Genomic DNA, 26,960 nt, shown 5'->3' on the forward strand with positions numbered 1-26,960 from the left:
CAGATCAAGGCCAACCCAAAAGTCAAATTTGGACCTGAAACTACTTTCTAGGAATGATCCAAAAGCAATCTGTACTCAAACTTCTGGTTTATCTCAGTCCAGTTCAACACTCTTGGTATCTGACTGTAACCTAACGTCCAAAAATAACAATATGAATGAGATGGAGGAATGAATGTGTGCACTCTGGGCCAAAACAGGAACAAAAGAAATTGGTGGACAAAGTTGACACTGTTGGAAAAGAAGGAAGAACTACTGAAAACACGTAAAAATCCACAAGATGAATGGAATGCTATGGAGTCTGGAATACACATCATAAGAAAAATTACTAAAAGAACTGAGATGTTATTGTTGTCCTTCGTTCTTAAAGAGGACCAAAATGACATCACTATTTTGGGGTCAAAGTACAGTATGTCCAACTGTGGCTGATCAGACCAATATGAGCTTAGAAGCCTCTACTACAGATTGGGCACAAATAGTCCATATGAACATTTGGAGTGGAGATGTCTATAAATTTGCCCATCTCACATTTCTTTTGAGCTACTTCAATCCTGCTCTGCTGATAGAGCACAGCACCTTCCTCAATACAGGCACACCATGCTGAGTGATTCGTTGCCAGTGTCTCCCATGTCTCACAATCAATTCCAAAATTCTTCAGAGAGACCTGGAGAGTGTCCCTTGTATAGCTTCCTCTAGACCTGCATACGAGCACTTCCCTTGTTTGAGTTCTCACAAAACAGTCTTTTAGTAAACCTACATTTAGCACTAGAATAATGCGGCCAGCCCACTGGAGTCGTACTCTCTGCAATAGAGTTAGTTAGAATGCTTGGCTCAATGTCCAGTACCTTATCTTGCCAAGCAATCTTCAGAATCTTCCCAAGATAATTCAAATGGAAGCAAATCAGCTTCCTGGCATGGTACACTAATTGACTATCCAGGTTTCACAGCCATACAACAATGAGATCAGCACAACAGCTCTGGAGACCTTCAGCTTGGTAGGCAGCCTCATACTTGTTCTTTCCCACACCTTCCTTCAGAGCCTCCCAAACACTGAACTATGAGAGTTTCAACCTCATCATCTACATGTACCTCATTGGAAGGTATACTGCCAATGTAAGAGAACTTATCCATGGTATTTAAAATTTCTTCATTTGCTATACCCAATGATTCCACATATGGATAGCATAGCGCTGGCTGGTGGAGAATCTGTGTTTTCTTGGTGTTCTGAGGCTAAAATTAGCACAAGCAGCAGAGAAGCAATCTATACTTTGTTGCATCTCAGGCTCAGAGGCTGCGTTGAGTACAGAAGAAAAAACTGGGTATACATATCCTGAAGCACATAAAATTTAGAAATGACAGGAAAAGGTAATAGACTTATTCTGCACAATTCTAGGAGGCAGAACTAGGACAAATATGTGGAAGTTACATTTTCTCTGACTAAATAACTTTCTTGACATAAAAGCAATCCAATGGAACAGACTGCTTCACAAAGTAACATGACCTTGCTACCAAAATGTTCAAGAAAAAAAAAGGCTATGTTAAGAATGGAAAAAGGAAAGACATCTCTGCCTTTGTGGGAAGTTGGATAAGCTAAGATACTTTGCAACTTCAATTCCAAGATTCTTAGATTATATTATATAGAGATTTCATTTATCCACTCAGCTCATTTTTCTTAAGGATTATAAAGAATTGGAAAGATATCAGAACAACATAGAAATGTATTTTAAAACAATCTGAGAAACACAAGTATAGCATCTGATCTTCGTTCTGTCACTTGCTGCATGTATGATCTCAGGCAAGTCACTAAACTCTCCATAAGACAACAGATAGCTCAAATGATACAGGAATGGGATTAGATTTTCATATGGCCAATCAATCACAATGTTCTAAGCACTTCGTTGGACACGAAAGATACAAATTCCAACTTACCAACAACACTGAGTAGAAGCCTGGCTGTGTCTCCCACTGTTTTAGCTGTTCTTCAGCTGGTTTCAACACTGATGTATCTTGGCTGGTGGCCTGAGTTAAGACGTGAAGAACAATAGTGCTGGCACTATCGAGATCCATGGAAACCTGATAATGACATTTTTTAACTTATTTCAGAGCACATTACACAATAAAAAGAATTAACAAAAATGTCAATAAGTTCTTTAAAAAACTCAAGAATGAGTCACTTTAAAGGATCAAAATATTCAAGAACGATTAATTTTAATAAAATGTAAATGATACAACTCTATGGATTTACCTTTGCTTAAAAAAAAAAGAGACACTACTACAATTCATAACCTAACAGCAATCATACAGCAGGCTGTAAAATGGACAAATTTTAAGATGCCTATCAGAAGCTAATATGTTGGATCAGTCCTAGTTCAGGTCAATCCAGTGGCTCAGGCCTGGGATCACAAGGTAAGGAGATACTCGGGGACCATAAAACTCAATTAAAAACAACTTTTACATTTTGTATTCAATTAAAATGCTACTCCCATCTACCTTAGTGTGCACCACAGTTATTAACAACAGTTGTAAGGATGAAAAGACTTGAACCAGTTTAGCTGTTTGCTTATATCTCACTTAATATACCCATCCTCATCAAGGCAAGAGGAATTCCACTAAAATCTTCCACAGCACTAATGCCTCCTAGGTTAGGCCTTTTATGTCTCAAGGAATAACGAAGTCACACCAATAATTCAAACTCAAACCCTTCTCCCCCCAGTTTCCAACCAAATCCCAAAGACAGCTTCCTTACCCCCTTCAGGGGAAACCACCCTAGTCTATTTAATATAAGTACCTCTCCTGCCACAACTGGTAACCTTCAGAAAACTGCTACAAGATTAAATTAAAAAGAAACTAGCAACTGGAATTCAACAGAGATGTTTTAATCTTACGAAGTAAAATGATCTTTGATAATAACCTAAAGGCTAAGACAATGTACACGATAACCACAAGTAAACAAAACTCTAAAAAGAAGCCAAACTTGGTAAATTTTTTTTTTTGGCAATTGGGGTTAAGTGACTTGCCCAGGGTCACACAGCTAGCAAGTGTTAAGTTTTTGGTCTGAGACCAAATTTGAACTCAGGTCCTCCTGACTTCAAGGTCGGTGCTCTATCCACTGTGCCACCTACCTGCCCCCACTCAGTAATTTTAATGATTCAGAAAACATATAATGAAATATATGATATTTGAAGTCTCCTCAGTAGATGAGGGAATTCAAGTGCTTCAATTCAGGTTGCCTACTATGCCAGAAATGGTCACTTAAGTCTTCTGGTTTTACTTAACTATTTTACTTTGTTACAATGTAGGATCAAATTCTGAAAGGATGAACAGAAATGATAATGTTATAAAAACACAAAGGGAGGGCATGCCCATCAAGTGGGGAATAGTTGAACAAATTGTGGTATATGAATGTAATGGAATACTACTGTGCTATAAGAAATGATAAGCAGACAGACTTCAGAAAAACCTGGAAAGACTTCTATGAACTGATGTTGACTGAAATGAGCAGAACCAGGAGAACACTGTACACAGTAACAGTCACACTGTGCGATGACTAAATTTGACAAACTTAGCTCTTATTAGTGCTAATTCTTCTATACATCATGACTAATGTGAAAATATGTTTTAATAAGAATGTGTAAGTAGAGCCTATATCAGATTACATGCCATCTTGGGGAGGCGGAAGGAGTGGGAGGGGGAGAAAATTTAAAACTCAAAATCTTACGGAAGTGAATGATGAAAACTAAAAATAAATAAATTATTTTTTTTAAAAAGTTAAATTAAAAATAAAAACAGAACAGTATCAAAAACTCTATAAATAATCCTTCTAAGATATATCTAATTTGTAAATGATTGTAAAAGTTGCCCAACTCTAAAAAATTAAGTATTTTCCAAAATAATAATAATTTTCAAATCTGAATTTCCTTCAAAAAGGAAAAATATGGACAAGTTGAACAACATCCAAGTAAAATAAAGGTTGTGAAATAAGTTATACTGCCTACTTGCTCACGGAGAAAAAAAATTCTATCTAACTGGTATTATAGCTAATTATGCTTCAATGAACTTTTGGAATACACTGAATTTATTATACAACAACTAAGGTAGATTCAGAAATTTATTTTATTGTATTTCCATTTCTAAATTTGCTCCTTCAGTTTTATTCATTACTCATTCAATAAACTTACTGAACACTTACAATGTACCAAACACAAGATCCTCTTAAGTCTCCCTAGCAAAAAAAAATCTACTCTTAGTCTAGCAACATATTTAATGTTTTTATAATGGAAAGAATGAATTGAGTAGCCAGTACAGTGCCACCTAGTGGTAATAAGAAAGTCTTTTTTGAGTATCCTAAAAAATCACACAACCCTTCTTAAGGATTGAATGACTATGAAAGAAGAATGAATGAATAAGGTTTAGGATAGGAGTGATGGAGATTAAGACCAGATGCTAGATGACATATACTTAAGAAAATAAGAATATTCTAGATAAGCAGTTCTCAAAGTTTAGGTTCCCCATATTTATGACAGCAAGGTCAAAACTATTTTTATAATAATACTAAGACATTATTTGCCTTTCAAAACATTCCTCCCTTTTCCAACTATATATCTGTGGGATGGTGGATTTTTTTTCCCACATATAATTTTATACAACAAACTGAAAGCAAAAGTAAATATACGAACTCTGCTGAGATTTGCAAAAATATGTAAAACAATGCTATTCTATTTTTTTGTTTTGAAAAATATTTTCACTAAAATGTTATTTATGTTAACATGTAAATCATTATCGTTGTAAATTTAAATTTAATTTAAAAATTTTAACATTTATCAGTTTCAATTTCTAATATGGTAAATATTTATATTATTACCTATATAAACAAAAGTCCACAGTTCTTAAGACTATAAAGGGCGCTTAATATTTTTTAAGAGTATAACGGGCCGGGGGCAGAGCTAAGATGGCAGAGTGAAAGCAGTGACTTGCTTGAGCTCTCCTCCAAACCCCTCCAAATACTCATAAAAAATGGCTCCAAACAAATTCTGAAGCAGCAGAACCCACAAAAAGACAGAGTGGAACAAATTTCCAGCCCAAGACAACCTGGATGATTGATCAGAAAGGTGTATCCCGCCAGGCTGGGAGCAGCATGGGCACGCAGGACGGCAGCAAACCTGGAGCCGGCCTCAGAGGACTAAATCGCGGGCAGCTGTAGAGGTTTCCAGACTTCTCAATCCACGAATGCCAAAGACATCATAGAAGGTCAGTGCAAAGGCGGAGTCTCGGCTCCATTCCCCAAGAGCCGGGGGGGGGGGGGGGGGGGGGGCGCTGCTTCCCGAGCTTCCGGCCCACAAACTGAGAGGGAATCCAGTGGCTGATCAGAGAGGGACTGCAGGGATCTCTTTGCCAGTGCTGAGGCAGGAATCTCTTGCTTTGCCCGTGTGTGGATCTGGGTCACAGTTCTGGGGTGAGGAGGAGCGCTGGCGTGGTGGAGCTTGTAGTGGCTGTGAAGAGAACCCCTCCTCACAGTTATAGGACAGAAAGGAATACTTATGGTCACAGGCCAGGAAAGGAGTAAACACCTTGCCCCTTATCATACCACCTTGGAAGAACTGAAAATTTACAGGTCCCTACAAGTATCTCTGAAAACAGCTACACAAACCCCTGAAGCTTGGGACAGTACACTCTCCACATTGGAAGCAGACTCTTACCTTAACAAAGAGTTTAAAACTCAAGTAATTGGCTGGGATCATGAGCAAGCAGCACAACAAGAGTCAGACTATATTATCTTACTTTGGTGAAAAAGAAGATCAAAATATACAACCAGAAGAAGACAACAAAGTCAAAGCTCCTACATCCAAAGCCTCCAAGAAAAATATGAATCAGTCCCAGGCCTTGGAAGAGCTCAAAAGGGATTTTGAGAAGCAAGTAAGAAGTAGAGGAAAAACTGGGAAGAGAAATGAAGTGATGCAAGAAAATCATGAAAAACAAGTCAACAGCTTGCTAAAGGAGACCCCCAAAAAATACTGAAGAAAATAACACCTTAAAAAACAGCCTAACCCAAATGGCAAAAGAGGTCCAAAAAGCCAATGAGGAGAAAAATGCCCTAAAAAGAAAAATTGGCCAAATGGAAAAGGAAGTCCAAAAGATTACTGAAGAAAATACTTCCTTAAAAATTAGAATAGAGCAATTGGAAGACAGTGACTTTATGAGAAATCAAGACACTGTAAAACAAATCCAAAAGAATGAAAAATTAGAAAACAATGTGAAATATCTCATTGGAAAAACAACTGACCTGGAAAATAGATCCAGGAGACAGAATTTAAAAATTATTGGACTATCTGAAAGCCATGATCAAAAAAAGAGCCTAGATGTCATCTTTCAAGAAATTATCAAGGAAAACTGCCCTGATATAGTAGAACCAGAGGGCAAAATAGAAATTGAAAGAATCCACAGATCTCCTCCTGAAAGAGATCCCCAAAGGAAAACTCCTAGGAATATTGTAGCCAAATTCCAGAGTTCCCAGGTCAAGGAGAAAATATTACAAGCTGCCAGAAGGAAACAATTCAAGTACTGTGGAAACACAATCAGGATAACACAAGATTTAGCAGCTTCTACATTAAAGGACCACAGGGCATGGAATATAATATTCCGGAGGGCAAAGGAGATAGGATTACAACCAAGAATCACCTACCCAGCAAAACTGAGTATAATCCTTCAGGGGAAAAAATGGTCATTCAGTGAAATAGAGGACTTTCAAGCATTCCTGATGAAAAGACCAGAGCTGAATAGAAAATTTGACTTTCAAATACAGGACTCAGTGGAACATGAAGAGGTAAACAGGAAAGAGAAATCATAAGAGACTTATTAAGATTGAACTGTTTACATTCCTGCATGGAAAGATGATATTTGTAACTCATGAGAACTTTGTCAGTATTAGGGTAGTTGAAGGAAAAAAATGTATGTATGATATATGATAGATAGATAGAGGGCACAGGGTGAGTTGAAGATTAAGGGGTCATATCTGGAGAATAAAATTAAGGGATGAGAGAGGATGATACTCAGAGAAGAAAGGGAGAGGTAGAATGGGGTAAATTATCTCACAAAAAAAAACAGAAAAGAAAAGTCTCTCACAGTGGAGGGGAAACAGGGGAAGGTGAGAGGGAATGAGGGAATCTTATTCTCATAGGATTTGGCTTAAGGAGAGAATAACATACACATTCAATTGGGTATGGAAATCTGTCTTACCCTACAGGAAAATAGGGGGAGAAGGGGACAAGAGAGCAGGGGGGTGATAGAGAGGAGGGCAGATTGGGAAAGAGGGTAATCAGAAGCAAATACTTCTGAGGAGGGACAGGGCCAAAAGAAAGAATAGAATAAATGGGAGGGCAGGATAGGATTAAGGGAAATAGAGTTAGTTTTTCACAACATGTCTACTAAGGAAGTGTTTTACATAACTGCACATGTACAACCTGTATTGAGTTGCTTGCCTTTTCAATGAGGGTGGGTGGGGAGGAAGGAACGGAGAAAATTTGGAACTCAAAGTTTTAAAAACACATGTTTTAAAAAAATGTCTTCACATGCAACTGGGAAATAAGAAATACAGGAAATGGGGTACAGAAGTCTATCCTGCTCTACAGGAAAATAGAAGGGGAAGAGGATAAGAGAAGGGGAAGGGGATAAGAGAAGGGGAAGGGGATAAGAGAAGGGAGGGGGGAGAGACAGAAGAGAAGGCAGACCTGGGGAAGGGGTATTCAGAATGCATGCCATCTTGCGGTGGGGGGAGGGGTGAGAAATTTGGAACTCAAAAACTTGTGGAAGTGAATATTGAAAACTAAAAATAAATAAATTTATATTAAAAAAATAATAATTTTTTTTCAAAAAATGAAAAAAAAGGGTATAAGGGGTCCTGAGACCAAAAAAATTGAGAACCATTACTTTAGATATTTATCAGAAAAAGGCAAGGTAACAGAAGGGCACTAAAGATACTTAAATTAGAAACATAAATTTGGAAGCTTCAATATGATCGCTTAAGTTAATTACAATTATGATTAATAATGAGTTGACATTTACAGAGTATTTATATTACAAAACACTTTAGCATACTTAGTTTGAAATGATTATCAAGACAACCTGTGCAGTAAAAAGGATATGTAAGTAATTATCCTCATTTTAAAGATGAGGAAACAAACCTGAATTCAATGCCTTGCTCAAGGTCAAAGAATTATTATAAAGTGAAGAATCCAGGTCTCCTACCTTTACATCATCTACTTCTCATAAAATAAGACTTAAAGGAATAACATAGTATATAACTCCCCCAAGAGAAATGATGGAGTTATAAATGTCAGAATCCCCTAGTAACAATGCTTTAATTTTCATTTTGTAAACACTGCTATTAGAGAATGAAAAGGTCATTAAGGAGAAACTTGGATATAGCAGTCACCAGCCTCACTTTCTTCTCCATCTTGCATGTCATGACATCACCTCCTGATGTCATGGTCCTCTTCAAGAACTGACAAACAACCACCTCTGTGAGTAGTAGTAGGAGCTGCCCCACTGAGAACTCAAATGGAACTGGCCAGTTGGGTAAAACAGCTTGCTTCTTTCTTTTTCTTTTTCTTTTTCTTTCTCTCTTTCTCTCTCTCTCTCCTCTCTCTCTCTCTCTCTCTCTCTCTCTCTTCTCTCCTCTCTCTCTCTCTCTCTCTCTCTCTCCCTCTCTCTCTCTCTCTCTCTCTCTCTCTCTCTCTCTCTCTTCTCTCTCTCCTCTCTCTCTCTCTCTCTCTCTCTCCCCCTCCCCCCCTTCCCCTCTTTCTTTTTCTTTGGCTTCCCTTCCCTCTATCTACATAGGGTATCATACCCTTACCTGCGGGCACTTTGCCCAAAGGAATATAAATTTTGATCATTGAAACCTCACAAGATATCTTGGTGTTTACAGGCTAAACTTTTTTTTTCCCTTAAGGGCCATGCCTTAAACTCAACATCACTTGGGCTCTCCTTGACTGACCAATCATAAGTCCCAGGCCAAGCCTCACTTGGTCATTGTTTGGGCCCTGAATGGCTCAGAGTGAATGTAAATAGCAATTGTTTCTCTTTTGGCCAGAAATCCTGAGGGTCTTTCCCCTCCCAGATTGATTTTTTTTTTCACTAGGTAAAAGAGCCTATTCTCTGCCTCATTTCTTACCTAGCCTTAATAACTGATTGGGTGTTCCCTCAGTCAGAGTGAGACTGTTAAAGACCTTAGCTTAAAAAGGCCAAGGCCTCCCACTGCATCCAGGGCCATCTCCAGTTGTCCATACCCATATCTTGCCGCTGGACCCATTTGCTCTGGAAGAGAAAGTGAGGCTGGTGACTTTGCACAGCCCTCCCTCACTTAAATCCAATTCACTTGCATGTCATAGCATCACCTTCCTGATCTTATGGTCCTCTTTGAGAATGAAGGACAAACAACAACAAACAATTTCTGGATATAGCAGATATTAAGTAAATTTGCTTGTATAAAATATATAGAAGACAATCAGGAAATCAAGGCGGGGGAAGAAAGAGAAATCTGTTTAGAAGGTCTTAAAACTTAACAAGACATATTACAGTAGAAAGAATATTGGCTTTGGAGTGAGAAGACCCAAGTTGGAATTCTGGTTATGCTACTACCTCAATGACCATGGGCAAATTACAACCTTTCTGGGCCTCGGTTTTCTCATCTGAAAAATGAGGGTACTGAACTAGCTGACCTCTCAGGTCCTACCCAGATCTAAACATATAAGACTATGAACTATTACAAAACATCCTTGGTTGCACAGCTCTTTTTATTAATTTTCCATCTTCCTAAACTTTCCTACAGCTTCAAAATTCCTACAGCTTCAAACACCCCCACATTTCTACTGGATGCTCTCTTCTGCTTTAGCTTAAGACCTCACATCAGTTCCTGTTTGTTCTGTCTTGTTATCCAATCTTCCCAAACCGTACTTAGGGTAAATATTCCCCGAAGTCCAGCACGTAGTCTTTTTCTTGTCTGTATATACATACTCCCTCTTTTCAAATTTCATTTATTCCTGCATGTTCAACAACTGCAGCAATCTAAGACACCCAGGATGAACCAACATGAACTAGTTCTCCTGTCTGCTTATATCTCACTTAACATTTATGATCATAATAGCTTACATTTATCTTTCCTGGTAAATGTATTCTCCAGTCTTTAGATTATAGATATAGATATTTATTTAGACAGACAGACAGACAGATAGATCTCTGTATGTGTTGTGTGTATGAAACGTGAGAGGCAGTATGGTACAATGGATAGACAACTGGTTCTAAGTTTCAGAGCAAGGGCCAATCAGAACTGGCAGAAGCAGCTCCTCTCCAGGAGCTCCCTACATCAATGAAATCACAGGTCTAGTTGCTAAGTATCAAAGGTAATCAATTAGATTAGGGGTCAGCAAACTATGTCCCTCAAGCCAAATTCAGTCAGTTGCACAAACGGCCCATGAGCTATTTTATACAGTATTAATTGTACTTAAAAATGTAAACTCCATTCCTAGCTCATGGGCCAAACAGAAAAACACAGCGGCCACCATAATTTGTTGACCCCTGAACTAGATTATCAAATTCCTCGAATGCATGAATCATCTTCTAACTTGTTTTTATTTCCACATAATACCCTTGGCATTCAATAAATTATCTTGACTGGCTAAGACAAAGTTTACATGAAAATTACCTTGGGGAAAATACAAATACCATCAAGCCAATCAGTTATAACACAATTTTAAAAATAACACCCAAATGAGTTATACATAAAGAAACAAGCTGAATATAAAAATTTATGAATGATCAAATGTTTATTTCTCTGAAAGTTTTTAATTTAAAAAATGAAAAATGCACACGACAGCAACACTCAAAAAAAAAACCCCGAATCGAAACCCTAGACCACCAAACTGTTGAGGGAATAGGGCTGTTTAAAAGGGATGGTGGCTGCAATGGGAAAACTCGCCAACAGTTCAGAATGGGCTATCAAGTGAAAATACAATATGTACTAAAAATATTTTACATCATGCAACACCTGATTTTTAAAAAATTAAAAGAGGGGCACACATTCTTAATTCCCTACTGCAGAGATTTTCAAACTTTTTGGTATCGGGCCCCATTTACACTTTGGTTTTTTAATATACTCTTTTTAAATATCACTTTTATTTTAAGTTCCACATTCTCTCCCTCCCCCACCCATCACAAGTATGAAATGATGCAAAACAAATTTCTGTCACTTTAAAAAAAGTGAAGAGAAAAAAATATGCTTTCATCTGCATATGTGGAGATGGCTAGAATTTTTCATCATGAGTCCTCTCAAATTATAGTGGGTCATTGTGTTGATCAGTTACCATGTCCTTCGTAGATGATTATCTTTACAATATTGCTCTTTAGAACACTGTTGTATAAATTGTTCTGATTCTGCTCATTCACTTTGTATCGAATCTTTCCAGGTTTTTCTAAAACCATCCCATTCATCATTTCTTACCACACAATAGTTTTCCATCACATTCATATACCACAACTTGTTCAGCTATTCTCTAGTTGATGGGTGCCCTGAGATTCCAATTCTTTGCCACCACAAAAAGAGCTGCTATAAATATTTTTGTACATATGGATCCTTTCCTTCTTTCTTTCATCTCTTTGGTGTATAGGACCAGTAGTGGTATTGCTAGGTCAGAGGGTATGCACAGTTTAATAGTTTTTGTGATATAATTCCAAAATGCTTTCCAGAATGGTTGAATTAGTTCACAGCCCCACCATCTATTTCGAATTAGCTATTTTCTCACATCCGTTCCATCCCAGAATCTGCCATTTTCCTTTTCTGTCAATGTTAGCCAATTTGATGCACATAAGGTGGTACCTCAGAGTTGTTTCAATTTACATTTCTAAGATTATTAGTGATTGAGACCACTGTTTTCATAGGACTACTGATAACTTTGCTTTCTTCTGAAAAATGAACAGGCAGTTATCAAATTGAGAATGGCTCTAATTCTTTGTTTGACTCAGAACTCCTTTATATTCTTAAAAATTGAGGTTGGAGATAATGACCATATTAGAAATTAAATTCATTTTAAAACAATAAACACATCACCTGTTAATATAAACATGTTTTTTATGAATTACTATATTTTCCAAGCCAAAAAAGATTTAGGGAGAAGAGTTAACATTGTTTTCCATAATTTTGTAAATCTCTTTAATGCCTGGCTTAACAGAAGGTAGCTGGATTACCATATCTACTTTTGTATTCAATATGTTGTGATATGTTGTTCTGGTTAAAGTACATGGGAAAAAAAAACAGCCTCACACTGTTATGTAGTTGAAAGGGGAAGAGTATTTTAATAGGCAAATAACATCTTGTATTATTATAAAAAATAGTTTTGACCTTGTAGACTCCCTAAAGCATCTCAGGGACTATCAAGAGCCCCTGACCACATTCTTAAGATAGCTTGCCCTACTGGAATTTTTAAAGAAAACGATCTTTTCTTAAAAAGACTACACATTAGAGGGCCATTCCAAATACAGATCACTACTGTTCATGAAGGGATCAGACCAGATCCCTTATCTACCACTCTGCTCCCTGAAATTATCATAATCCTCTTTTAGGCTTATAAAGATTTTTGTTTCTAATCATTACAGGAAAACACCTAGAAGTTTAAAATTAACAAAGGGAAAAGTTACAAACAGCCTATGATCTGCAAAAGTAAAAAAGGTTAAAAATCGGAAGCCAGTTCCCTTTAGCTTAGTTTTATACTATTTTAATAGTATTGGCACATTTTCTTAAATTCTTCTGGTTCAAATCTTAGTACAGAAAACAAACTTCAATTAACTGTATGAATTCTTCAGTAGTACTGGAATTTGGACAAATTCCACATTGCTTGAAAAAAGTGATACATTGTATGTGGCTTAGTATTCAGAACTTTTTATGATAATCAGCATTTCTTATAACAAGTTCTGACCTGTACAAGATTTCTACTGCTTACTCACCATTAGCAACAGAATTCTTGCTTATACAAAAGTCAAGTAGATGTGGATTTTAGAAACTTATGATATAGCTAAAAACACACAGACTAGAAATATTTAACAAAAAAGCTGACTGACATGTTTTACAAAAAGCTATTCATACAGAACAAAACTAAAATGCTGTAAAGTAGCACCCCCGGTGTGTTTTTTTTTTAATTGTCTCTACACTGATATAGTACAATTAAATTTAAAGACTAAATTACAAAATGAGAGCTCTAGCTCTGAAGTCAGCGGATCTGGGTTTGAACTCTATCTCTGATGTTAATACCTGTCAGTGTCAGTGTCCTCATTTGTCAGATGAGGGGGGCAGGACTAGATGGCCTCTCAGGACCATTCAGAGTGGAGATCTGTGGTCAAAAACTTTTGGAACCGTTTGAATAGGTCAATATTTCTAACAAAACAGAAACTTTCCTGCTATACCACTAAACAAAGATGAGAATAAATTTTTTTAATACTTTTTAAATACTTTGCATAGAAAGATGAGGGAGGGGTCTGGTGGATGGTGCAAATACAGTAAATGTGTATTCAAAAGCTCCAGCAGATCCCTCCTGCTTCTAGGACAGAAGTTCTTAACCTGGGATCTGTGAATTAAATGTGTGTGTGTGTGTATGTGTGTGTGTATTCATAACTACTTCAATATAATTGGCTTCTGTTTTGACCCCATTTATTTTATTTTACGAATTTAAAAATATTATCCTGAGAAGAGGTCCATAGCCTTCACCAGACTGCTAAAGGAATATAAAAAAGGTTAAGAATCCCTGACACAGGATAAAGTACAAAGCTCTCCTGCTTGGCTTTTAAAAACCTTTACAATCTGGCTCCAATTTCTCTTTCTAGCCTTCACATTACTCGATTTAGTGAACTCCTACATTACAGCCAAACTGTATTACTTGTGGTACCTCAGACACAATATTCTATCTCCAGGGTCCATGACTTTGCCCAAGCCGTCCTTTATGCCTAGAATGTACTCTTTCCTCTTTTCTGCCTCTTAGAATCATTAACTTTGCTCAAGGTTCAGCTCAAATGGTACAGTGGAAAGAGCACCAGATGTGGAATCAGAAGACCAGAATTCAAATCCCAACTCTGCCATTTATTACCCGTGTGACCTGAGTTCATTTATTAGCCAAATGTTGTCATCTCCTCTTGTCATCTCAACTTCAAGAACAACTTTCATAGCTAACCCTTCTTCTATTCACATAGTTAAGTTCAGGCCTTTATCATATTCTGATACAGATGATTCCAACAGCCTTCTAATTGGTCTTCCTACCCTAAATCTCTCCCCTGACCAGTCCATTCTTCACAAGGCTACCCAGCTGATCTACTCAATCAACTCAAGCAGCTACCTGTTACCACTAAGATAGAACATAAACTCCTCTATTTGGCTTTCAAGCACTTCACAACCACCTTCATACCGAACATTCCTCATGCCTAGAATGTACTTCCTCCTTCCCTCCACCAGAGGAGTCCTTCACTTTCTTTAAGATACAGTTTAAGCATCATTTGCATAAAACCTTTCCTAACCACTCCCCTATTATGCATTCCCTCCCAAACTTCCTAGTGTTTAACTATTTTGATGTATTTGTATTTAATCACTTTTTATGTATGCTGTATATATTTAGATATGCATGTTGCTCTCCCCCACCCCTCTTAGAACATAAACCTTTTGTGAGCAGGGATTGTTTGTAGGGAAAGATTGAAGGCAAACAGGAAAGGGGATGGCAGAGGATGAGATGGGATAGTATCATGGAAACAAAAAACATGAACTTGGACACACTTCCAGAGATAGCAGAGGACAGAAAGGCCGGGCATGCTATGGTCCATGAGGTCATGAACAGCCGGAAACAAGTGAATGGCTCAACAACAACAAGATTTCTTTGGGTATGTCTCCCCAGTGCCACAACAAGGCAGTCACCAAAAGTATTTGCCTCAGGAGGAATTGCACAGGGTCTAAATGGAGGATAGATTCTGTATAAATGGTGAGGTCCATAAAGGAAAAAATCTAAATGGATAAAAATTAAATGGCCTAACATGCAGTCGGATGTCAGTCAATACACATCTGGCCTACTATGTGCCACGCACTGTGTTTTGTGACAGATTGTTGTTGTTTGTCCTTTGTTCTGGAAGAGGACCATAAGACCAGGAAGGTGATGCTATGACATGCAAGTGAATTGGATTTAAGTGAGAGAGGACTGTGCAAAGTCACCAGCCTCACTTTCTCCTCTAGAGCCATCTGGGTCAAGTGGCCAGATATAGGTCAAGACAACTAGAGATGTCCCTGGATGCAGTGGGAGGCCTTGGCCTTTTTAAGTTAAGGTCTTTAACAGGTCCTACTTTGACTGAGGCAACACCCAATCAGTTATTAAGGCTAGGTAAGAAATGAGGCAGAGAATGGGCTCTTTTACCTAGTCAAAAAAAAAATCAATTTGGGAGGGGAAGACCCTCAGGATTTCTGGCCAAAAGAGAAACAATTGCTATTTACATTCACTCTGAGCCATTCAGGGCCCAAACAATGACCAAGTGAGGCTTGGCCTGGGACCTATGATTGGTCAATCAATGAGAGACACAGTGATTTGAGTTTAAGGATTGGTGCTTAAGGAAAAAGGTTTCAGCTAATCAAAATTTACATTCCTTTGGGCAGAGCACCCACAGGTAAGGGTATGATACCCTACGTGGACAGAGGGAAGGAGAAAAAGGGAGGAAGGGAGGGCTGTGTTGCCCAACTGGCCAGTTCCAGTTGGGTCCCAAGTGGGGCACCTCCTATTTCTACTTGCAGAGGTTGTAGTTTGTCCTTTGTTCTCAAAGAGGACCAAGACAACTGCTAGAGATAACAAAGAAAGGCAAAAGATAATCCTTGTTCCCAAGGAACTCTGGGTGTAACTAGACAGACAATATGCAAACAACTATGTAAGAAGGAGCCATATAAGGTAGGGAGGGGAATAGGCATATATAACACCTACTATAGGTGCTAGGCTTTGTGCTTTTTACAAATACTATTTTATTTGATCCTCACAACAACCCTGTGAGGTAGGTAGTGCTATTACTCCCATTTTACAATTGAAGAAACTAAAGCAAACAGAGATTAAGTAACTTGCTTGGGTCCCACAGCCAGGTAATGTCTGAAGCTGGATTAAAACACAGGTCTTCCTTATTCCAGAGACCCAGCTTTTATCCACTGTGTACCACTGAGCCACCAGCTGCCTTTATTTAGAACACAGAGTGGAAATAATCAAAAGAAAGAACGCACTAGAATTAAGGGCAATTGGCAAACACTTCCTGTAGAATGTGGGATTTTAGCTGCGACTTCAAGAAAGCCAGGAGGTAGAGATGAGAACATTCCAGGCAGAAAGGACAGCAAGAGAAAATGCCCAAAATTTAGGAGATAGGGTGTCTTGTTTGAAGAGTGGCAAAGAGGTCAGTGTCACTGGACTGAAGAGTACATAGGAGGAGGTCTAAGGTGAAAGAAAATTCCTACTGTGATCCAGAGTTTACTTAGAGGCTGACATGGTCAGAACTATACTTCATGATTTAAAAAAAGATCACTTTGCCAGTCGAATGAAGAGACTTGTAGGAGGCAGACCCACCAGCAGGTTATTGCAATAGTCCAGGCATGAGGTGATAAGACACTGCACCAGGGTAGTGGCAGTGTCAGAGAAAAGACAACATACGCAAAAGATGTAAGGAAAGTAAAATCTACAGGCTTTGACAAAACACTGGATGGGGGAGGAGCCAGGTGAGAGTGAGGAGTCAAGGGTGATACCTATGTTTTGCCAGCCTGGGTGACTAGGAAGACAGTGACACCATCCACAGTAATAAGCAAGTTGGGAAGAGCATGGAGGAGGATGGGGGACAACAAGTTCAGTCATAATGTCATGGAGTTAGTATGTAAATATTTATTTATAGCAAGTGCTACAGATAGATAATAAGTGTTTTCACAGGATCATAGGATTTAGAGCTGGAAGTTACCTTATTAGAGATGATCAAATCAATACTTTGCACTTTACAGATAAGAAAACTGAAGCCCAAAGAATATAAATGATTATAACTTAGGTATATTATTATAACTTTGTGTGTGTGTTTATACATGATATTATTAATAGTTATAATAGTATTACTATAGTTGTAACAGTTTTATTATAATTTACGTTAAAATTGACAAAGCCAGGATGTGGAACCTAGGTTTTCAATCTCAAAATCTTACGTGCTCTCTACCACAACGTTCCTGATCCTTACACCTAACCACTGGTGAACCTCAACACCTGAAACACTGAATAAGCCTAAGCTGCTCCCCAACACAAACACCCATCTTTGTAACATCCATATTCTCCCAGTGATTCTATATGTTGGGAACCTTTGGTTCTCTCTAAAGAATCAAAAGCTACAGGTGACCCAAAAGATACTGGAAAGACATATGGAAGGCATTAAGGATATCACACAAAAAATGTCTTATCAGAAAAGGAAGCAGGTCAATCACATAGTAAGAGCAAGGTATAACTGAAAGTGCTGTACTGGTAGCCATAAAATACAAAGACATGGAAGGCGGCCTCCAGGGACCTGGACAAACCTTCTATAAAGGAGTTAGTAGAGGAATATGGGTAAGGAAAGGACAGGACAAGAAGTCATAGATGGGTTGAAAGCTGCTCCAATATGAGGAATTCTCAAATCAAAGCAAAACTCACACTTACATAGTGTTTTCCCTACAACAGCCCTTGGAGGTAGGCAGTACAAGATTTACATTCACATTTGTAGATGAGGACGCAGTGGTTTCAGAAGGGTTAAGTGACTTCCCAAGGTAAAAGAGGCTAGTCAGTATTAAACACAGAATCAGAACCAGTCTTCTGATGCCAAAACAAGGGCCCTTTCCACTACACCTATGTTTATTTTTTTTAAACTGCTTCTTTAATATGATCAAGAGGAAATTAGTGTGGATGAAGAAGCCAGAGGGATTTGGATCTGCTGTGTTCATTCAGACTTAAAAGGAATAAACCGAGATAGTGAAAGGGGATGGTTTCCAAATAATAAAGTCAAAAGCAAAGCCGGCAGAAATGAAGGCTGGCAGGCCTGGGCCTCTCCCTAAAGAGAAGAGTCTGGAAGAAAATTCACCAATTGGTGAAGGGAGCCAGTATGGCTGACACATATGAAATTGAACTGATTTGAGCTCAAGAAACTGTAGAAGATCTGGAGGAGATAACTGACTCAACACTGGAGTGAGCCCTGGGGCAAAGCTGACCAAGGCAGGGAGAGTGAAAATATCTCAAATAGGCCTTCGTCAACAATCACCCAGGCTCCAGGGACTCAGCAACCCCAGAGACCAAGAGACCAGATAATGGTAATGTTTTGTCACCACCTCTTTTCCATCTCCAGAACAGGATAATAAAAACAACATTACCACAGCTACAATACAGTGACAATCTAATACCCTAAAGGCTACACTCAGAATCCTAGTTACAATCACTAAATGACAGTGCAGGCCAGTTAGGTGGCACTGCCAAAGCTCCTTTCCCAGGCTACCACTACCTAATCCCCAAAATCCATTCATCTCAGTCTTGCCCCTCCCCAGTCCTATCTCACTATATCCTACCCTCTGCTTTCTGTAATCCCCATGTATTGTTAACAAATATCCAAATCAGACCACTGCCCTCCCCCACAAATAACTCTGTATATATTTTGTATTTAATTTTTTTATACATATTGTTTCTTCTCATGAGCTCCAGATCCGTATCACTGAGAAATGAGAAATTTTGAACTTAAAAGTCCTGTAGGCATCTCAAAAAACAACATGCCCAAAACAAAACACATTTCCCAAAAAAACCTACACCTCTTCCAAACATCCCATTACTATGAAGAATACTTTCAAGCTATCCTGGTTTGCAACCCTAATGCAAACTGCAATTTCTCACTCTAATTCATCCCACAATATCAATTAGTTGCCAAATCTCTGTCATTTCTTCTTCTAAAACATTTCACAGTCTGTTACTACGCACAAAGCTACCATCCTAGCTCACTGAACTCATCATCTCTCATGCACACTATTGAAATAACCTTCTATTTCAACTGCCTACCTCAAATCTCTCCCCACTCATCCAATCCATCTCCCACAAAGCTTCCAAAGTAATTTTCCTACAGTATGAGACTGACCCCATTACCCTGCTACTCAGTAAACTCTGGTGGATCTCTACTTACCTTTAGGTTCAAAAGGAAACTCCCCCTTTGGCATTTAAAGCTCTCAAAAATGACTCTTTACTCTTTCCAATCTTCTTACACATTACTCCCCTCAACAAAGTCTACAGCCTAGTCATACTGGCCTACCTATTGTGCTTCAGACAAGCCACCCTCTAGGAGCCTTTGTACTGGTTATACCGTATCTATGCCTGGAAGGCTTTCAACTCCTTTACCTACCTACCTTAAAATTCCTAGCTTTCTTCAAGACTCAAGTGAAGAGCCATCATATTCAGGAGGCCATTCCCAGTTAGCTAATGCCTTCACCTCGAAAGTTCCCTTCCACCTACTCTTATACAATTTTATTGTTCAGTTGTTTTCAGTTGTGTCTGACTCTTCTCAGACTCCATTTGGGATTTTCTTGGAAAAGATACTAGAGTGGTCTGCTATCTCCTTCTCCAGCTCATTCTGCAAATAAGGAAACTGAGGCAAACTGGGTTAAATGACTTGTCCAGGGTCATTCAGTGCCTGAGGCCACATTTGAACTCATGAAGAGCAGTCTTCATGACTCCAGGCAGGCACTCTATCCACAGCATCACCTCCCTGCCCCTCCCGTTCCATGTCCAAACCTACTTGTGTATGTTTGTTATCTCCCTAATAGGATGCAAATTTATTGAAGGCAGACATCACTTTTGTTTTTCTTTTAATATTTCTTGTGCCTGGAAAGGTGTCAGGCTCCTTGTAGTTATTCAATTCTGTCTGACACTTCATGACCCAGCAGACCATACTATTTGTGGGGTTTTCTTCCTCATTTTTTTTTCATTTTAGGCAATTGGGGCTAAGTGACTTGCCCAGGGTCACACAGCTAGTAAGTGTTAAGTGTTTGGTCTGAGGCTGGATTTGAACTCAGGTCCTCCTGACTTCAGGGCCAGTGCTCCATCCACTGCGCCACTTAGATGCCCCTCCATTGGGTTTTCTTGACAAAGATACTGGAGTGGTTTGCCATTTCCTTCTCCAGTGGATTAAGGCAAACAGAGGTTAATGGACTTGCCCAGGGTCACACAGCTAATTAAGTGTCTGAGGCCAAATCTGAACTCAGTTCTTCCTGACTCCAGGCCCAGCACACTGTCCATTAAGCCACCTTCTCCAGGTCCTAGTAAGTACTTAGTAAATGTCTGCTTATTGCCTAGGGAAGGGGAAGGGAATAAGCATTTATATATTGACTATTTTGTGTCAGTAACTGTGCTAAGTGCTTTACAAATAACATCTCATATCTTGATTCTCATAAGAATCCCTTCTAGTTATGTGCTATTATTATTCCCATTTTACAGTTGAAGAAACTGAGGCAAATAGAGGTTAAGTGACTTATCTAAGAATTGGTTTGAGCCAGACATGAACTCCAAGTTCAAATCTGTTAAACTCTTTGAAAACATGAACTATTTCATTTTAGTCTTTGTATCCCCTACATCTAGCACAGTGCTTGGCACACAGTAGGTGGTTAAAAATGCTTGTTGAATTAAATTATTTGCATACTTTTTAAAATTTTTAAATAATAATTTTAAAAACATTGAGAAGGAATAGAAGGAAGAACAAATTTGCTGAAAGGTTGGTGAGAGAAATAGCTAAGCAAAATCATCTCCCCCAGGCATTTAAGGGATAAAACTGAAGGGAGAAATAACAAATGGAAAATGGAAAAAATACTATCAAGATTGTTGTAAAAATTATTTTCTTCAACAATTACAATGAGAACATCATATCTAAACTCAGATTTTGACAGCTAGCATTTACATATATATTTATATCTATTTATATGGTGCTTTAAGGTTTGCAAAGCGTTTTCCATGTCATCTCATTTGATCCTCACAATTTTGCAAGGCAGGGGCTTTTATTATCACACAAAGAGGAGGTCGATGCTAAACAAGACAATGTCGAGAGTGTTAATGGGATAGAATCTCACAGTAGCTGTAAGAAGGCTTGCAAAAAATCTCAGATCTTATTATTTTCCCCAAAAAGTGACTGAGAAAATATTAGTACTTACCCAGATGTCTACTTTCCCATAACTATACAATTTCTATGACAATAACCCATACATGCATTGAGGCCATCCTTAATGAAGGCTTGAGAAAGGAACGAAGTGGACATTCATAAGCAATATTTATAAGGGTACCTAAGCAGCTCAGTGGATAGAGCCCTGGGCCTGGAATCAGGAAGATCTGAGTTCAAATTCAGCTCCAAACAATTCCTAGCTATTCCCACCCCTGGGCAAATTATTTAACTGCTGTCTGCCTCAGTTTCTCCATCTATAAAATGGGGATAATCACAACATCTACCTCCCAGAGTTATAGATCAAATGAGATATTTATAAGCATTTAGCACGGTACCTGGCATGTAGTAAGTACTACATGTAAACTATTGTCACTATTACTGTTATTATTATTTATTATCATTACATTAGGCCACAGGCTTTTCAATTACATGTGCAACGTTGTAAGATAATATAGAAGATACAAAACCTCACCCTACTTATTTGTTGATGATTTTAAATATTTTTATTTGGCAAAGCAAAATAACAACTTAAAGACTCTCCTCTAATAAGGTATCTCCCCTAGATATGTAAAAATCATACAATCCTCTGAAAGCTTTAACATAAATCATTTTATTTGACCCTGTAATTATTGTCTATTAATATCAAGTAAGTCATAAAACAGACAGACTCGCTCACCAAAGGTGTTTGTCACTTTCATGAAGGATGCCAAATACGAAATCTACATGGAGGCTGACCTCTTCCACGGATGGCGCTACACTGATTTACATCAAGTCTAGGAACACTGTAGATCCTCCTGAATGTGACTGCAATCACTGAAGAATTCAACATAAAGTTCACACTAGAAAAACTAAAAAGATAAATAAATACCTATTATCCAAACTACTGTATGTGGGTCAATGACAAAGCACACAGCTGATGTCTTGGACAAACACAGCATACGTTCAATGAGCTGGGCCCAAAAATGAACAAGAAGCAGAAGAATGAACTGATGTTTTTGGGAAAATGCTCAGCCTTTAATGATCATAAGCTTCTCCCTGAAAAAAAAAAGCCTATCCTTGAATACCACTATTCTTCTGGTGAGGCTGTATAAGCCAAGCCTTATGGAATGCCATCCTCTCCAAAAAATTAAAGTTGAAGCTCACCCAAGAACAATGGAGAGGTGAATGGTGAGCATGGAATGGCTGTGAAGTTATCAACCAAGAACGCACAGGATAAACGGTGTATAGAATATTAACAGAAAATCATGATTAGAAAAGGTGAGCAGGTCATGTGACAAGAAGGAGGGATAATTATCACCCACATGTTCTAGTGCTATTCATACAAAGAGAACTCATTTCACTTTCCATCTGCTCTACTTGGTTTCAAATCCAAGGAACAAAATTTTCTAATCTCATCACCATACAGCTAACCCTGTCTTGGATATTGAGACACCTCACCTCCCTCAGCCTGCTCTCCCTTCCAATGGGAGGGCCGCAGGATTAGAGGATAAAGTACTAAACTCTTCCTAAAACCTTCCTTTATGAAACACAGAAACTAGAATTACAGCCTACTCTCTCTCCATCCGCAGCTTTGTTTCCCCAGGTACCCCACAATATCCCCTACCTCCTCTTTCCAGTCTTTTGCATGTTGCCTTCCCCCATTAGATTGTAAGCTTCTTGAGGACAGAGACTGTCCTTCTTGTTATTAATTGTATCCCCAGAGCTTAGCATAGTGCGTGGCACACAGTAGGTACTTAAAAAATGTTCAATGAATTGAAGAACTCGAGGAAAAACTCCGACATGCTGTTATAAAAGAACACAGACCAGAGTCACAAAAATGTGAGAGGGTACGGATCGGTTGCAATCTGCATCACTGAGGAGAATATCCACGATGAAGAGATCATCACTGATCTATTAAGGTATCAAAGGATTTTTTTAAAAGCTTAAAGCTTGTTATTATAACTTGATCTATGTAAGGTGGATAGAACTATCCAACACACATTTATCAAGTACCTACTATGAATGTTGTGATAGGTACTGAGGATAAAAAGACAAAATGAAAAAACAGTTCCTTCACTCAAGGAACTTGTAATGTACTAGAGGAGGAGGGAATATATGGAAACAGATAAGCACAAACAAGATAATTTGAGAAGCAGAAATGATAAAAGTCATAGAAGTGCTCTCATCCAACTCTCTCACTTTATTTATATATGTGTACATACATATGTATATATTTGTGTGTATACACATATATAGGGAGATATCCCAAAGAGGCTGAGGGACTTGCCCAAGGTCCCAACCTTCTAACTCCAGATTCAGCACACTCCCCACTGCCCTCTGCTCTTTATATAACTATGTTCCCATCTCAGCTTGGCCATGGGCCTGTTTCTTCAGCTGTAAAATGGAAACAATACTTATACTACCTTCCTTTAAGAGTTCCAGGGACAAGTGCTCTATAAATCAAACCACAAGGCTACTATAAAATGTGAACTATCAGGGCAGCAAGGTGGGGCAGTGGACAGAGCTCTTTGGAGTCAGGAGAAACTGAGTTCAAATCTGGCCTCAGACACTTGACACTCACTAGCTGTGTGACCCTGAGCAAGTCACTTAATCCCAACTGCCTCACCAAAAAGCAAAACAAAAAAGTGAACTATCATTAGGCAAGTGAAGAAGATAGACCATATGATTCCTAAAGGTACCTTCCAGCTAACATCTGGTGTTCCATGCTTCTGCACAACAAACTTGTTCCTTTCAGCAGCTCCTACAACATCCCATTCAGAGAGTGAAACAAACACACACACACACACACACACACACACACACACACACACACACACACACACACACACCCTTCCTTCTGCTTTGAAAGAAACATTAACAACTGAGGGGATCAGGAAAGGGTTGGTAAATGGCAAAGAGTTGAACCTTGAAGGAAGCTAGATGTTCCAAGAAAAAGAACTGAAAGAATGCATTTATTGGAATGATAAAGTCAAAGAGCAAATTTTTGGGCCAGATTAGCACGATCAGAGTGGGCAATGGGGAAAAATGTTTGCAATGAGTTTGTAAAGGTGGCCAGGGCCACACTGGGTATCACTTTAAACTACAAGTTTATCTTATCCCAGGGGCAACAGGAAGCCCCTCAAAGTTCTTAAGCAGGACAGTAACAGACTCATTCTCTTGCTTTAGTTAGATTATTACTCTCAGCAAAGTTGTCTTCAGCAAATTATTAAAATTTTCCCCTTCAATTTTTGCATTAGATGTCAAGGAAGCCAAATAAAAAACTATGGAAGTAGTCAAGATTTCCCATTTAACTACTTATGTTACTTATTATTCAGTCATGGCTGACTCTCCAATACCCCATTTGCAGTTTCCTTGACAAAGATGCTGGAGAGGTTCACAATTTCTTTCTCCAGCTCATTTTACAAATTAGGAAAACTGAGGCAAACAGGGTTAAGTGAGTTGCCCAGGGTCACATAGCTAGTAAGTGTCTGAGGCCACATTTTAACTCAGGAAGATGAGTCTATCCATTTCAACATGTAGCTTTCCTTAACTCCTACATCAAGGCCATATGTCTTCAGATTACTGCTCCAAATAAAATTCCTCATCTACTAGGAATTTATTTTCCCAAAATAACCCATAGAATTCCAAATCATGTCACCAATGTATAGGAAAAGTGGGAATTGATCACAATTTCAGAGAAAACCTTTCTAAATTTCAGTTGCTTCATTTTCAACTGAATTATGGTAGATAACCCTCCCTACTCCCCTCCCCACCTGTTGCTACAGGCTTTTTCTACCACATTTTTCTCCCTAAGAATAACACAATATTTACTACCAATTTGTCATTTCTATATTCACCCTTGTAACTAAAAACTGAGCATTCAAAAGGACTGTATACTATTTAGCTCCTTAATTGGAATGGAAAGCTAAAACACATAAAGCATTAACAAGCTTTTCCACTTTTCTCTCTTTATTCTTTCTTTCTCCTGCTTAAAGCCTCCTTCCACTGCGTCCGCTCTATAAAGTTTTAAAAGAAAAAGCCTAGAGTACATTTACTTATAAATTACAGGTTCTTCTGATACAAAACATAATCCCTGTGCTATAGGAATAATTACAGACCCTAGATTCAGAGACCCTTTACATCAAAGAACTCACAACACTACCAAACCTGTCAATAACTAAGCAAGGTTCTCTAGTTTATTATTTATGTTAGCAAACTGCTGCAAATAACTAGAGGTCTGTTCCAGTTGTGCCTCTACTGACCTTTAGATCCTGTGAACTGAGATGATCATGACAACAGCGGCATCTTTATCCATTTCTATTTAGGAACAAGTCATTTCAAAATTGCATATGCAACGCAGGGCAAGAGAATCAATGCCTGGAAACCTGCACAGGTCTACCATTCTAACCAGTTCCACTCAAGAGGCCAAAGAAACTTTTACACCTTAAAAATCATTGTAGGGAGCAGCTAGGCAGCGCAGCGGATAGAGCACAGGATAGATTCAGGAGGACCTGAGTTCAAATCCTGCCTCAGACACATAACACTAGCTGTGTGACCCTGGGCAAGTCACTTAACCCCACTGCCTAGCCAAAAAAGAAAAAAAAATCATTGTAAAAAAGCAGGACATCAATTAATTTGGAAATAAAAATACTATCTCACTAATACACCATACCGAAGGCGAGAGTGATTGCAAAGGACCCCAGAGCTAATTTTTTTTTTTTTTGCTGAATCACAAAGTCCCCCAAGAGCAAATGGTCCACGGATCCCTAGGCCGGGGCCCAGCAGGGCCCACACCGCCGCGTGGAATCCTCCCCTCCCGTCCTCTAACTGGCTCCACTTCGTTACTCGGGGGCAGCTGCGCTAATAAGGTACAGGGGGGCCCCGCTGGCTCTACCTGCGACCCACACACGCTCCATCACCGCGTCAGGGAGCAGCACCTCCTCTCCAAACTTGCACGAACTGTGTCCGGAGGGCCCCGGGCATCCTGGATGGGCCTGCCCCGGCCGGACACACGCCCCCCGCCGGGGGCCCCGCAGCCCCGGTGCCTCCCGGGCTTCCCTCCGCAGGGGCTCCCCCTCACCCCGGCCCGGCCCCGCTGCCCTCGCACACCCCGCTCCCTGCGGCAAACCCGGCCGGGGGCTGAGACGGGCCTGCAAAATATCAGCTGGGCGCTCACCGTTAGGCTCGGCTCGGTCCCGCCCCGCCTGGCCCGGCTCGCCCGCTCCCTCCACGCCGCGCCGCGAGATGTCAGTTGGACTCGTGCTGTGCACAACCTTCCACACGCCGAGCTCCCAGCCGCCTTCTACCCAGGCCGAAAGCCGCTTCTAGGAGCGCGCCATGTTCTGTGACATCACTTTCGACGCCCCGCCTCCTCCCTACCCCGCCACACCCCCCGGCGCATACATTTTGCGTCATAGGATCCAGGCGTGCGAGGGGCGGAGAAAGCCAGGAAAGGGAGTGAAGCCCAGCGAATAGTGAGCATGCGGCAACGTGCGCATGTGGAAGCCGGCTCGCTTTTCTCTTGGTCTACAAATCCTGCGCAGAAAAGTCTGGCGAGGGCAGTGGGGTGAAAAGGAAGAATGGAGGGAGGGGCTACGCTGAACGTGTCACCCATGGCAACCAGTAGCAAAGTCTTGGTCCGTGTTGTGTGAAAAGGAAGGCTGCCATCTTCTGGTTGAAAGAGGATTGCAGGCAAAACTTGCCCTTTTCTAGAAGCACAGAAACGTTTTATCCCTTTGGTCTCCAGCAGTGTAGGA

General features: G+C 39.5%; 1 protein-coding gene across 1 annotated transcript in view; it reads right to left on the bottom strand.

The window, feature by feature from the left end:
* The window catches only part of IPO11 (importin 11), a 228,607-nt gene extending 202,033 nt beyond the window's left edge, over positions 1-26,574 (bottom strand). Inside the window, exons 1-2 of the mRNA XM_021007229.2 lie at positions 26,381-26,574; positions 1,927-2,070 (exon numbers count right to left, since the gene is read on the bottom strand). Of these exons, the coding sequence (XP_020862888.1) occupies positions 1,927-2,064 (138 nt within the window). The 5' untranslated portion in view covers positions 2,065-2,070; positions 26,381-26,574. The remainder of the gene's footprint in view (positions 1-1,926; positions 2,071-26,380) is intronic.
* Positions 26,575-26,960: the final 386 nt, after the last annotated feature.

This window comes from Phascolarctos cinereus, unplaced genomic scaffold (genome assembly GCF_003287225.1).
Source record: "Phascolarctos cinereus isolate Bilbo 61053 unplaced genomic scaffold, phaCin_HiC Scaffold_4;HRSCAF=312, whole genome shotgun sequence".
NCBI classification, from domain to species: domain Eukaryota; kingdom Metazoa; phylum Chordata; class Mammalia; order Diprotodontia; family Phascolarctidae; genus Phascolarctos; species Phascolarctos cinereus.